The sequence below is a fragment of the Panthera leo genome, chromosome F3 (genome assembly GCF_018350215.1).
Source record: "Panthera leo isolate Ple1 chromosome F3, P.leo_Ple1_pat1.1, whole genome shotgun sequence".
Taxonomy (NCBI): domain Eukaryota; kingdom Metazoa; phylum Chordata; class Mammalia; order Carnivora; family Felidae; genus Panthera; species Panthera leo.
Window position 1 is genome coordinate 43,008,205 of NC_056696.1, and position 14,785 is coordinate 43,022,989.

A 14,785-nucleotide genomic window follows, 5' to 3' on the forward strand; every position below is an offset into this window, starting at 1 on the left:
GTTGAGTGTCTAACTTCAGCTCAGGTCATGATCTCACAGTTTGTGAGATTGAGCCCTGTGTCAGGCTCTGCCCTGACAGCTCAGAGCCTGGAGGCTGCTTCGGATTCTATGTCTCCCTCTTTCCCTGCCTCTCCCCTCCTTGTGCTCTGTCTCTCTCAAAAATAAATTAAAAAAGAAAAAAATTTTCGAAGAATAAGTTTTACAGAGAGGATGATATTGCCCTACAGTGCTTTTAAATTAGGAGTTCAAAAACATAAATTTGGAAAAATCACTGCATAGGCATAGCTATAAAGCTCATGGCTTTATAAAATTATGGAAATTTAAAAATATACATGAGTGATAATGAAAACTTCATATAGCAAAATCTGTGGGCTGAATTAAAAATTGTGCTAGGGTGGGAGGGGGAAGGAATTTTAGTCTTAAGTATTCAAATTATAAGAGAAGGGGTAAGCTAAATGTCTTAAGAGATCAGGAAATGACCAACAATAAATTTTTAAAAGTAGAAGAGGTAGTAAAGATATAATATCATTAATATAAAGGAAGATGCATTTGTATACAGATAGAAAGAGAATACCATCAATTATGTGCCAATAATTTTGAAAACTTAGACAAATGCAAGAAGAAATAACAAGCTTGAAAAATCTAATATTTATTAAAATGGTTGGGGGTGCCTGAGTGGCTCAGTCTATTGAGCATCCAGCTCTTGATTTCGGCTCAGGTCATGAACCCAGGTTCGTGGGATCGAGTCCCTCATTGGGCTCTGGGCTGAGCATGGAGCCTGCTTAAGATTCTCTCTCCCTCTGCCCCTTCCCCGGCTCATGCATGTGCACGTGCTGTCTCAAAATAAAGTGATTAAAAATCTTCCCACAGGGGCGCTTGGGTGGCTCAGTCGGTTAAACGTCCGACTTCGGCTCAGGTCATGATCTCGCGGTTCGTGGGTTCGAGCCCCGCATCCGGCTCTGTGCTGACAGCTCAGAGCTTGGAGCCTGTTTCCGATTCTGTGTCTCCCTCTCTCTCTCTCTGACCCTCCCCCATTCATGCTCTGTCTCTCTCTGTCTCAAAAATAAATAAATGTTTAAAAAAAAAAATCTTCCCACAAAGAAACACTGAGTTTTATGTTTCAAAGGTGAATTCTACCAGTCTTTCAAGGACCAGACCATCTCAATTTTGTGGAGTTTTTTCCCCTGGCAATAGAAAACTAGGGACTATTCAATTTATTCTAGTAGGCCTGCTAGCCCTGATAACCAAACTAGACAAAGACATGGCTGGAAAATTGCAGACCCATTTCACTCCTTAATATAGACTTTACAACTTAAACAAAATAGCAATAGTGTACAAAATGCAATAGTGTACCAATAGTGTGCAAAAAAATAATACCCCCAAACCAAGTGTGGTTTATCTCAGGTGTGTAAGGATTTACTTTGGTTTTAATTTTTTTAATGTTTATTTTCTGAGAGAGAGAGAGACTGAGTGCAAGCAGTGGGGGGACAGAGAGATGGGGAGACACAGAATCTGAAGCAGGCTCCAGGCTCTGAGCTGTCAGAGCAGAGCCCGACGTGGGACTCGAACTCCATGAACCGTGAGATCATGACCTGAGCCGAAGTCAGGCAGCAAACCGACTGAGCCACCCAGGCACCCTCTAAGGATTTAATACTAGAAAGTCCCTAAATGAAGTTCCAGAGTCATCACATTAATAGATTAAAAGAAAAAAAATTATGATCATTTCAATAGCTACAGAAACAATATTTTACAAATCACTTTTCCGTGATACATTTTTGTTAATGAGGAAGGAAAGGAACTCTTCTAAACTAATAAAGAGTAGCTGTTAAAAAACAAACATGATATGGGGAAACATTAGAAGCACTTCCTTTAAAATCCGAGACAAAGATGCCCATTATCATTAATGTGTATTTAACATTGTATTGACAGTCCTAAGCAGAAGACAGAAGAAATTAGGAGCACAAGAATTGGAAAGGAGGGAATGAGATTTTATTATCTGCAGATGATATAACATTTACATAGAAAACAGAAACTTCTACAAATTATTAGAAAAAATTATGTAAAGAAAGATAATTATGTAAACATATGTAAATTTTATCCAAGTGACTGGATAAAAGATTAATGAAAGTCATTTGTATTTCTGTATATATGCAAAAACTACTAAAAATCATAAAGAGAAAGCATCACAGTAATATCAAAATGTGCTTTAGAAATTCTAACACAAATATGTTAGATCTTTAAAGGGAAACACAATTTTACTAAAAGTAATTAAATAACTAATAGAGAAATATATGATGTTAATGATTGGAAAACAATTTGATCTGTATATTAAATGTAGTTTCATTCAGAATCCCAACAGGGATTTTGATGGAACTTGATAAGTTGATACTAATCACATGTACATGATTCCATATGAATATGGAAGAGTTAAGGGGGCAGGGATGCAAACTGGTGCAGCCACTGTGGCATAGAGAATGGAGGTTCCTGAAAAAGTTAAAAATAGAATTATCCTCTGATCCAGTAATTGCATTACTGGGTATTTACCCCCGAAATACAAAAACATTAATTCAAAGGGATACATGCTCCCCTATGTTTATTGCAGCATTATCTACAATTGCCAAATTATGGAAGCAGCCCAGGTATCCATCAATAGATGAGTGGATAAAGAAGATTGGTATTTATACACAATATATTGGAATATTATTCAGCTATAAAGAAGGGAAATCTTGCTATTTGCAACAATATGGATGGAGCTAGAGAGTATAATGCTAAGCGAAATAAGTCAGAGAAAGTCAAATACCATATGCTTTCACCAATGTGGAATTTAAGAAACAAAACAAGCGTAGGGAAAAAAAGAGACTAAGAAACAGACTCTTGTAGAGAAACTATAAAACTGATGGTTACCAGAGCAGAGGTGGGTGGGGGGGGGTGGGTGAAATAGGTGATGGGGATTAAGGAGTACACTTACCATGATGAGCACTGAGTAATGTATAGAATTGTTGAATCAGTGTATTGTACACATGAAACTAATAGAACACTGTATATTAACTATACTAGAATTTACATTGAAAACTTAAAAAGGTAGAGCGCCAAGAATATCTGGTCACTTCTGAAAAAGAATAGGGAGGAGGTGGAGTGGGAAAAAAACAGGGAGAAGACTTGATTAACCGGATAGACTCATTATAATATAGGAATTAAAACAGTGTTAAATAAGCACTAGAAAGATTGATCATTGGGAATGTGAGGGATGAGAAGATTGATAAATGGAATAGAGAACTCGTAAACATCCATTTTGTAAAATTCTGTGTATTGAGGTCTAATGGGCAAAAATTACTGTGTGGGGACTTCAGAACTCTTTTGAGTTGAAATCTTGACTCTAGTAGTTCACTAAATTGTATTATCTTGTGTTATCTCTTGCCTTAGATGTAAAACAAAGGCAATAATATTGTGTATGTCAGAGGATTATTAAGTGGGTTAATATATGTGTCTGGTATAGAGTAAGCTCTGTGTGAGTCTGCCATTTGTTTTGATTATCTAAACCACAACTTAGTTAAAACAACAGCCATTTTATTTATTTATTCTGTGGTCTGAGTTGAATGGTTCTTCACTTGTCTGCCTGCAGCTGTAGTCAGGTGACAGCTGGTGCTGGAATGTGGTGCTTTGGAGGGAATGGCTGGAAGGCTGGGCTCAAATGCACAATTGATACTCTCCACTTGGTCCTTTTGTGTGATCTCCAGTAAAGGAGTCAGATTTTAGAGGCCTCCAAAAAGCACAAAAAATGAAGCTGCGAGGCTTGGAATTGGCACATTATCTCACTTCCACTGTATTGTTTTGATTGATGTGGTTCATTGGGGACCATTTTTGGAGACCATCCACACTGTTACTATTTTTTTCTTTTAAGATTTTAGTTTTATGTGTAGACCCATCATGGGGCTCGAACTTAAACCCCCAAGATCAAAAGTTGGGTGCTCCACCAACTGAGCCAGCCCCCACGCTCCCTTCCACACTGTTATTGATATTTATATACATCATGTTGTTTTTTAGTGTGTGTAATTGTCAGCTTAGGCACCAAGGATTTATTAATGAACAAATACAAAAACTTGCTCCTTATGTTTTACATGATAAGTGCTTAAAATGTATAGTGACCAGGACAGTAAAGAAAAATAAGGCAGGGAAGGAGATAGGGAATACTGGGGGTTGGGAGTTGTGGTTTTAAAAATGGGTAGTCATGGAAGGCTTCCCTGGTAAACTGACATTTGAGCAGACAAAAGGAGGAGATTAGGAGCTAGTGGGGCAAGGGTGGAAGCAAGAAAACTGGAGGGTAGTGCAGTTGAGAGGTAGGTCATTTGGATTAGTGCAGTAATAATGGAAGTGGTGAGAAATGGTTAGATTTTGGATATATTTTGAAGATACAGCTTTATAATTTATTTATGAACTGGGTGTGGAGTGAAAGAAAAAGGAATCAAGGATGGCTTGGAGGTCATTGACCTGAGCAACTGAAAGGATAGAGTTGCCATTTGCTGAAATGGAGAAAGCTACAAGGACTGGCAGGTTTTGGAGAGATCAGGATTGGTGTTTTATGTATAAGGTTTGAAATGCTAATTAAAAGCTAGCTGCTTTAAAATTGTAAATTATGCTTCTATCCTGTCTGACTTCCCATTCTGTTGCAAGGGAAGCAGATGGGGGAGGGAGGAATTCATATTTTATTGCAGTTAGTAAGTGTTCTTGTTCTCAGAAGATTGAGGAATCTTGTTGGTTTTAGCCAGAGTATTTGTCCTTTTTTCCAGTCCTCTTTCACCCTTCCCCTGATGTGGCTTGTTACTGATAAATGTCACTGATCGTTTATCACCTTTTTACTAAAAAAAGACCTGAAGATAAACAAGTTTGTTTAAAAGTTTATTTTTCCTTATAGCCTTTTCTTTTTTCTTTTTTTAAGGAGAGATGGTGGAAAGTGACAATTTTAACTAAACCTTACTCTCTCTTTCTCCAATTCATGCTGTATCTTTCCGTGATGATATATGTCCACCTTGGCTTAACCCATTTTGTAGGTATTTAGTTGCTATGCTCTTTGGGTTTGGCGCATGTTAAAAGCTGCTTTAACTGATGCTGAGTATTTTGATTCTCACTGTCCTGTGGTTCCTTGCCAAGACATGTTTCAACATGTTGTAAAGGTTTTTCTTGATGTGCTCTTGGCATCTTAAATCTATTACTTAATCTTGGTTATTCCCCCAGCTCCACAACTGTTGTCTTCCAGGGGGTGCTCTTGAGCACTGTCCAAAGAGAGGAGGAGTTACTGAAACTCTGATATGCAGTGGGGAGGTAATGATTGTAAATTTGACTTTCAGCTAAAACAGTTTACTCATTATCATCACTGTGGGGGTTGGAGCATGCCTAAACCTGTTTCAGGCTTCACCTGAGGGAAGCATAGATGGTTCTTACTCTTAATTAAACTCTTCAGTTGTTTGCAGGATCTGAACTTAGGAAGTGATCAGAAGGGTATCAAGAACCTCATTATGGATATATTGCATTTCTGTAGGGCGCTCTGATACACGTGTCTTTTTCCTTCCGCTGGCTGCTATTTTGTAAATCTTAAAAGAGAAAATTTTCTACTTTAGAAGAGGTTTCATCATGTTTTTTTTTTCCCTTTTAGATTTATCAACAGACTGCAATTTCTTCACTGCCAAAATGACATCATTTTCCACCTCTGCCCAGTGTTCAACTTCTGACAGTGCTTGCAGGATCTCTGCAGAACAAACCAATCAGGTAAATCATATTTAAGCCATTTCTAGTTTTCAAAAATCTGAATTGGGGCATGTAGGTGACTTTACTGACTGAAGGATTTTATGTAGAGCAGAAAGGGTTATTTTTTAAAATGTCTTATTAGGGAAACTAGTGAATGGTATCAGTGTGCAAAATTCGAATTGATTATTGATTAAGTAAATATATAGAGGTTCCAGATTGTTCAAAATATGGTACCTTTTGAAAATTATTGTGTTTTACGGTATGGGTGGCCAGTGGAGAATTTGGGGCCAAGATATATGTTTGGTTTCTGTTTCTCTCACTTCATTTTAACCGGTCTGTTTTCTTTAAAAATCAATTTTAAATTGCAACTAAAATATTGCAAATGTATTCTTATAAAATATTCAGTTTTCTAATGTATTTATCTATAAAGTATTTATCTGTAGGGACTCCTTGACCATGTCTTCCCTTCTTCCCCCAAAGTCCCTTCCCTCTGAGATAACACTTTGGTGTGTCTTGTTCCAGATCTTTTCCTCTAACATATAAAAAGACTTAATTTTGTGTTTTATTGTCATAAATATTGCACAATATATAGTATTATGTACCTCAGTACATGATAAAGGTGGAATTTGGGTTTGATGGGGGAAGATGTGGCTTATGTAGTAAATGGTTTCGATGTAATTGTCCATCTCTGGAAGGAAACAAATGAAGACCTCAAACTTTGTGCAAAAACAAATCCCAGATAGATAAAGATTAAACGTAAAAAGTAGAATAATATTAGAAGAAAATTTAGGAAATGCGTGTGAAACTTTAGGATGACGGAGGCCTTCAGTAAAACAAAACCAAAGAGGTGGTGAGAGGACGAGAGAGACAAATTTGACCATAAAAGTTTTAAAATAAAATTGTGTGGCTGAAGATAGACTCTGCAGTCAGTCAAGGGATGTCAAAGTCACTGTCCCTTATATGTATATACCACATCTTGTTCGTCTGTTCACCTGTCATATCTGTTCACCTGTGAACACTGGTGTACAAATACTTGTTTGAGTCTTGCTCTCAGTTCTGGGTTCGTATGTAGCAGTGGAACTGCTGGGTCATATGGTAAGTCAGTGTTTAATTTTTTGAGGACCTGCCAGACTGTTTTCCACAGCAGCTGAACCATTTTACATTCTCACCAGCAGTGCACAGTGGTTCCAGTTTTTCCACATCCTTGCCAGTGTGGAAGGCTGTTTTTTCCCTTTTTTCTTTTTCTTATGGCTGTGCTAGTAGGTGTGAATGTCCTGTCTTTTGAAAATGTGATTTTTCAGGAAGGTAACAAGTAGTAGTCTGATCATCTGCAGTTACTTTATATATTGGAAGGTTGTATGTGATTAGATGATAAGTATTTCTACCAGGGTTTGTAAACAAACAAAAAAATATTTAAGGGGGTTCTCTTATTCCTTAGGGTTTCAGAAACCAATCTAATTGAAATGTAAATAGCAGGTTTATTTTGTTTCTGTCAGGTACGACCAAAACTGCCACTTTTGAAGATTTTGCAGGCAGCAGGTGCACAAGGTGAAATGTTCACTGTTAAAGAGGTAAGCCATCAAAGAAAATTCTCAGTTGTAAGAACAGCGAAGAAGTAGAAGCTGACGAATATATAGTTCTGAAATCAGGCCTAAGAAAGCAAATTCTACTTCTGAGGTGCTAGAGAGGCAACTTTTTCTTTATATTAAAGATCATCAAGCTAAATTGAATTTCATTATTTCCTTTAAATTTCCTCTTGAAGTGTGTTGTCAGCCAAACCTAAAATTAACCATGAATTCATTGATCTCAGAGTTAAAATGCAAAGCGTGTACAAGATTTAAAAAATGACACTGTCTATGATTTATAGGATATACTGCCAGGCAGGAATTAAATGCAGTAGTTTTCCATTATAAATGTGTCAGATACTCTTCTGAGCACTGTGAGTTACTTTAAACACTTATGCATTTAAATAACTTATTTAGCATCTAAAGGTTTTTTTTTTCTTAAGAAAAACAAATTGAATTCCTTAAGTGGAAAAACTCAATATTAAAATGTTAATCTCTTTGAACTGCTTACATTTAGTAGGGTAAAAATCTAACCTTTTCTAATTGGAGGAAACAAAACTATCAAGCTTTTTTTTGACTTTTTTGAAAAGCTTAAGACCTACTAGCAACACTGCATTCCTGAGCTATAATAGTTTTCTTTTTTTTTTTAAATTTTTTAATGTTTATTTAGTTTTGAGAGAGAGTGTGGGCGGGGGAGGGGCAGAGAGAGAGAGAGAAAAAGAGAGAGAGAGAGAGAGGGAAACACAAGAATCCGAGAGAGAGAGAGAGAGAGAGAGAGAGAGAGAGAGGGAAACACAAGAATCCGAAGCAGGCTTTAAGCTCTGAGCTGTCAGTACAGAGCCTGACTTGGGGCTCGAACTCATGAGCTGTGAGATCTTCACCTGAGCCATAGTTGGACACGCAGCTGACTGAGCCACCCAGGTACCCCTCCTGAGCTGTTGGATCTTTCAAGGAAACAAATTGGAAGCATTTTTTTTCTAGAATACTCCTATTTCCTGAGCTGTTCGATCTTTCAAGGAAATAAATTAGAAGCATTTTTTTCTACAATACCCATATTTCCTTTATCATTTTAAATTTAAGTGCATCATCTTAAATTGTATCTGTAGAGTTCTCTAAGTTTTTTTTTCCAAACTATTACTGAAGTATGGATTTTTATCTCAATAAAGTTATAATAAATTATGCTATCTCCTTTAATAACATGGCAGACTTTGCCTGGGTTAAGAATAAATTAAGTACATATTGGTCAGAGAATGTTTTACTGGGGAAAAGTTGGACAGAGTCAGTTTACATGAAGCTCTCTATTACGAATCTTGATCCTCTCTGGTGCGTAAAGAATTTCTTAATTTTTTATTTTATTATTTATTATACTTTTTAGAGAGAGAGAGCATGAGCGGGAAGAGGGGCAGAGGGAGAGAGAGAGAGAATCTTAAGCAGGCTGCACGCTCAGGGTGGAGCCCCACATGGGGCTCAGTCCTACTAACTTGGGATCATGACCTGAGCCAAAATTAAGAGTTGGATGCTCAACCGATTGAGCCACGCAGGTGCCCCCACCAATTGTTTATTTTTTTAAATTTTAATATTATTATTTTAAAGTTTATTTATTTATTTTGAGGATTGGGAGGAGTAGAGAGAGAGAGGGAGAATCCTAAGCAGGCTTCTCACTGTCAGTGAAGAGCTCCATGTGGGGCTTGAATTCATGAACCATGAGAAGCTGAGCTGAAGTGAGATGATTTATCAGCTGAGCCACCCAGGTGCCCCTCTAATTTTTTATGTTTAAGTATTGGTTCTCAGTATGTGTGCATTGAGGCAGTATGGTATAGTGAGAGTAGTAATCATGTACACATTTATTATTTTTTAATTTTTATTTTATTATTTTTATTTATTTATTTTTAATTTTTTTTTAACGTTTATTTATTTTTGAGACAGAGAGAGACAGAGCATGAACAGGGGAGGGGCAGAGAGAGAGGGAGACACAGAATCTGAAATAGGCTCCAGACTCTGAGCTGTCAGCACAGAGCCCGACGCGGGGCTCGAACTCACGGACTGCGAGCTCATGACCTGAGCCAAGGTCGGACACTTAACCGACTGAGCCACCCAGGCGCTCCTAATTTTTATTTTATTTTAAAGAAATGTTTATTTTGAGAGAGAGAAAGAGATGGTGAGTGGGGGAGGGGCAGAGAGACAATTCCTAGTAGGCTCCACATTGATGGCATGGAGCCTGATACAGGGCTTGAAGTCACACATCATGAGATCATGACCTGAGCCAAAATCAAGAGTCGGATGCATAACCTGAACTGTCCAGGTGTGCCCCAGAAATTTACTTGTTAAAAAAAAAAAATCCACGTGCTGGCATTGTCCAGAAAAATGTAACAGGTTTATTTATAATTATTGTGAAGTTGAACTGCTAAGACGTGTTCACTAAAACATTTTGACTTGCATTAATGCTTTAGGTCCCACATTTGTATTAAAAATTCGCACACAAGGGGCGCCTGGGTGGCTCAGTCAGTTGGGCATCCGACTTTGGCTCAGGTCGCGATCTCACTATCCGTGAGTTCGAGCCCCATGTCGGGCTCTGTGCTGACTGCTCAGAGCCTGGAGCCCGTTTCAGATTCTGTGTCTCCCTCTCTCTCTGCCCCTCCCCTGTTCATGCTCTGTCTCTCTCTGTCTCAAAAATAAATAAACGTTAAAAAAAAATTAAAAAAAAAATTCGCACACAAATGAAAATGGAAAAGCTGCCAATACCCGATTTCTGTACCCTGTTTTTCCACTCGCAATCATATACTTAGGTACCTTTTGACCCCATGGAAAAAAAATAGTTTTTTTAAAGAATGAAATAGTTTCCATCATAGTGGATTTTTAAGCACATTCTCCATGTGTGTGGTGTGCTAGCTGGATGTCTTTTGGCATAATTGTTACATGTTTGGCATGGACAGCACACAGGTTGATCTTCAAAAAGGCCCACCGAGGCTCCGTAGCACAGGGGTTAGAGCACTGGTCTCGCAAAAAGGCCCACCGATAGGCCTCAATCACTTGCCTCCTGCAAAGCACCCATAACTGCACGCTGGAAACACAGATCTGTTTTGAAGTCCTGAGCAGTTTCTTACACCAGATGCCGGAAAGGAAGTTTGCAAATCACAAGTTCTGTGGAGTTTCACGGAGCGCCACAGTAGCAGAGCTGTAATGGTGAGGTTTCTTCACTCCTCCAGTAGTGGGCGCACTCTCGCCAGGGGCTTTTGTAGTCAGTGGCTTCCTCGGTGCTATACCACCCGTCGATTTGGGAGCAGTCTGCTTTGGGCAAGCCGTGATCTAGCGAATTTCTTACTTACCCCCCTCCTTCTTCAGCTGGGGCCCGGGAGCTGGAGGTGGCAGTGGTGGTGTGGCAGGAGCTGCAAACATTTAATTACGTACTCATGTAGAGTAGTGTTGTAGATCTTATTTTGCATACTTACAGTGGATTTCTTTTTTACAAGTTGGACAGGCTAAATATAAAACTTTCTCCTTTTTCTTCCAGTAGGTGCTCTTCCCCATCTTATTTCCCCCTAGATATTTGGTTAGGTATGACAGCACCATTAACACTGGGACAGAATGTTGCTTGGGATGGAGGGGAACCTGGGAGCATTTTTGTACCAATAGTGGGAACAGGGTTGGAAAAATCTTCTGTGAAGATACCTAATAATTCCTGAGAAGTTGGGGTCTAAAAATAAAAATAGCTGCTTTGGCCTGTTTGTGATAACAGAATTCTTATTGTCATTAAGGGAATTTAATTAATTAAACAGTTTAAAAAAATTTACCTAGAGAAAACATCATGAAAAAAATAGATAACTTAAAAATTTTGAATCATGAACTTGTCTGAGTTCCTTCCATTGTTGTGAACTTTGAAAAAAGCCAGATAGGCTAAACTTTTATTTGATAAACACTAGATTCTATGTTTTATGCACTTATGGCTTATTAACCCTTGTACTTCATTTGCCAAAAACAAGTGAACATGCATCAAAAACCTCTTGTAGTTATGGGTCTCTGGACTTGGAAAATACTTTTATGACCCAGGCACATTTAATGTTTATTACTTCTAATGATAGAACAGACCTCTTTATCTGGATTGGTGAAAAAATTTTTAAGGGGATGGGGTGCCTGGGTGACTCGGTCAGTTGGGTGTCCAGCTCTTGGTTTTGGCTCAGGTCATGATCTCAAGTTCATGAGTTTGGGTCCCCCATCGGACTCCACACTGCTGGTGTGGAGCCTGCTTGGGATTCTCTCTCTCTCTCAAAATAAAAAGAAAAAAAAAATTTAAGGGAATACTAGGAAAATTCACTTTTTATCATTGTCAAACCCTACATTTCTAAAAAGTAAGAGTTTGGGAGCGCCTGGGTGGCTCAGTCAGTTAAGCGTCTGACTCTGGATTTCAGCTCAGGTCGTGATCTCACAGTTCAGTTTGTGAGATCGAGTCCTTGTTGGGGTCCTGTGGAGCTGACAGCATGGAGCCTGCTTGGGATTCTCTCTCTCCCTGTCTCTCTGCCCCCTCCCCTGCTCATGCACACGCACAGAATGTTCTGTCTCTCTCAAAAATAAATAAACTTAAAAAAAAAAAAAAAAAAGTAAGTCTGTTAACGTCCAGCATGAGAATAAGTGGAGGAGCCTGGTGGTTGAGGACAGCTCTCTTGTTGTAGGACTCCTTTCTCGAGCACGACAGTCATGTTCATAAATGTTTCCTCTTTCTCTAGCAAACTATCTTCTCATAATGAATTTGTGTCTTTTGGAGCAGCTGCACAGACCTCTTCGTGCTTTTTTATCACCATGTAGGTCATGCACTATCTAGGCCAGTACATAATGGTGAAGCAGCTTTATGACCAGCAGGAGCAGCATATGGTGTATTGTGGTGGAGATCTTCTGGGAGAACTGCTAGGACGTCAGAGCTTCTCCGTGAAAGATCCGAGGTAGGGAGAGCGAAGGTTGGTTTATCTTTTTGGGGGCTTCTGTCTAACCACTCAGTCTCCATAGGTTATTAATGGTTATCTTTTTTTTTTTTTGGTCAACCAATATTTAAGGGCCTATGTATGTCAGGTAGCCTGTGAAGCACTGAGAACAAGTCAGTGAGCAACGCAGTCTCAGATTCTATGGCACTTAAAGGGTAGTTAGACAGTAGATGCGCTTCCCCATCTTAATCAGACAATCACACCAGCACAAGGTAAAATTATACCGTGGGTAAGTGTTACGGAAAAGAGGTACATGCAGCTGTGTTGGGGGTGGGATTCAGGGTCTTAGGAGTCAAGGGAATGCTCCTTGAGGAAGTGGTTTGAACTGAGAGCTGAAAGAGAACTAAGGAGTGAGGGGCCCGAAGGAGAGTGTTGAAGGAGAGCTTCTGGCAGATTGCACGTCATGTGCAAAGGCCTGGGTGGGAGGAGCTTCCCGTGGCTAGGTTAGGATTCTGTGAAGCCGTTGTAGAGAGAGGAAAGTGAGCTGGTGAGAGAAATGCAGTGTTGCCGGGCAGCTCGAGGTTGATGATGGGCCTCAAGAATCGCGGTAGAGGTCCTCTGACCTGTTGTGTGACTTTCTCCAGCTGCATGGGGTGTAAATGGTTGTTTCAGAGTCAAAAGCTAATAGGTAATTGGGAAGCCAGTTCTCTTTGGATAGCTTTATGATGACTGTTTCTTCTGAGCTCATTTTGTCTTATATTGGTAAGACTCCCTTCCTCCCCTTCCCCAATTAAAATTGTAAAAAAACCTAGAAGGAAGGAATGGTCTCTAAAGGAAATCTTGGGCTGTTAGCTAATTAAATAAAATGTAAATTAATTAGTTTTTTAATGAGGGCAAAGTAACAAAAGGGCTTGGGCATGAACATTCTTGACTTTTAAATGATTACAAACAAATCTATCCTGGGGGAAAAAAATATCTGCCTTTTTGTGTGTTATAGAGAAAGTTGGAAGGTCACATATCAGATAGACACATAACATCTAAATTGGAAAACCATGGGGTTATTAATTTTTTTTTTTTTGTCTCTCTGACAGCCCTCTCTATGATATGCTAAGAAAGAATCTTGTCACTTTAGCCACTGCCACTACAGGTATGTCACATCATATTTCTTCAGTGTGTGTCACAGCTTTGAGCTCAAGGGGGCAAATGATGGGAAAACGAGGATTGAGGTGGAAATGAAATGCTGTGTTGGCATGATCGAGAGGGATTCCTGTTACACAGAATGTTGTTATTACGTTAATTTTTCATTGTGAAAAATTTCAAATATACTGAAAATAGATTAGTATGATGCCTACCTCTTAGTAATTGTTAACATTTTGCCACATTTGCTTCACCTGGACATGCTTTTTTTTTTTTTTTTTTTTTTTTAATTTAATTTTTTTTCATCTGGACATACTGTAAAAATCTCTAATTTTTACTGTCCAGTAGCCAGTGTATGTATAGTGACCCCCCGTTATCTCAGAAATATCTTTCACATTTGGCTTGTTCAGATCAAGATCCAGACAAAGTCCACACATTGCGGTTGGTTGAAACACCCCTAAGTGTCTTTATAAAACAATCCTCCTTTTATTTTTATGTCATTTATTTGTTGAAGAAATGGCTCATTTGTCCTGTAGAATTTCCCACATTCTAGAGGTTGCACATTGTATCCTTGTGATGTTGTTAAATGTCTTTTTCTATTTTCATTAAACTAGTAATGCTTGAATAGTTTCAAGTTTAAATTTTTTGCTGAGAACATTTCACGGGTGGTGCTTTGTACATCTGTTGCATCACATCCGGGTCATGTAAGGTCTGCTTGTCCCTCTTTCCGTGATGTTCAGGTTCTGTGGGCTCACGTGGTGTTACCCTGACCCATCTGTTATAAAGGTCCCCCGAGACCCTTTCACCTAATGGTTTTAGCTTTCTGGTGTATGAATGCCAATTTGCCTAACCCTTTGCTTGATTCTGTATCTTTTAAATACTGCCCTTTGAGTTTAAGTTAGTAGGTGTGTGCAGGAAACTGGCTGCTTTGGGGTCTGATGTTTGGTGTGTTAGAGATAAGTGAATCAGCTGTACATAACTGAAATGTAACCCGATTTCCCTTGCTCGTTGCCAAATGATGACACCTTTTTTTTCTCCATTCCTATGTGAAGCCCCTTCGTGAGCTTCAAATCAGATTTTGGGTAACATTGACCTTTGAAGAAAGCCCAAGTTTGTAATTCTTTTATTCATTTATTTATAATTTTTAAAAAATGTTTATTTATTTTTGAGGTAGAGAGAGACAGCGCGAGTAGGGGAGGGGCAGAGAGAGAGGGAGACAGAATCTGAAGCAGGCTCCAGGCTCTGAGCTGTCAGCACAGAGCCTGACCTGGGGCTTGAACTCACGGACTGTGAGATCATGACTTGAGCTGAAGTCAGACACTTAACCAACTGAGCCACCCAGGCATCCCTAGTTTCTTTTAGATTGGTTATCTTTCAGTAGTTCACTGAACTAAATACTGTAGTTGGAAAGAATCTGTTTCTAATAAA

At 38.9% G+C, this 14,785-nt stretch overlaps 1 protein-coding gene across 3 annotated transcripts in view; it reads left to right on the forward strand.

The window, feature by feature from the left end:
- MDM4 (MDM4 regulator of p53) overlaps positions 1–14,785 on the forward strand; it is a 38,852-nt gene that overhangs the window by 9,011 nt on the left and 15,056 nt on the right. For all 3 annotated transcript variants that reach the window (XR_006198692.1, XM_042924665.1, XM_042924666.1), the window contains exons 2-5: positions 5,651–5,763; positions 7,239–7,313; positions 12,108–12,241; positions 13,312–13,367. Coding sequence is in view for 2 of the 3 variants with exons in the window: in XM_042924665.1 (XP_042780599.1) it covers positions 5,686–5,763; positions 7,239–7,313; positions 12,108–12,241; positions 13,312–13,367 (343 nt within the window). In the remaining variant the exon portion in view is untranslated. The remainder of the gene's footprint in view (positions 1–5,650; positions 5,764–7,238; positions 7,314–12,107; positions 12,242–13,311; positions 13,368–14,785) is intronic.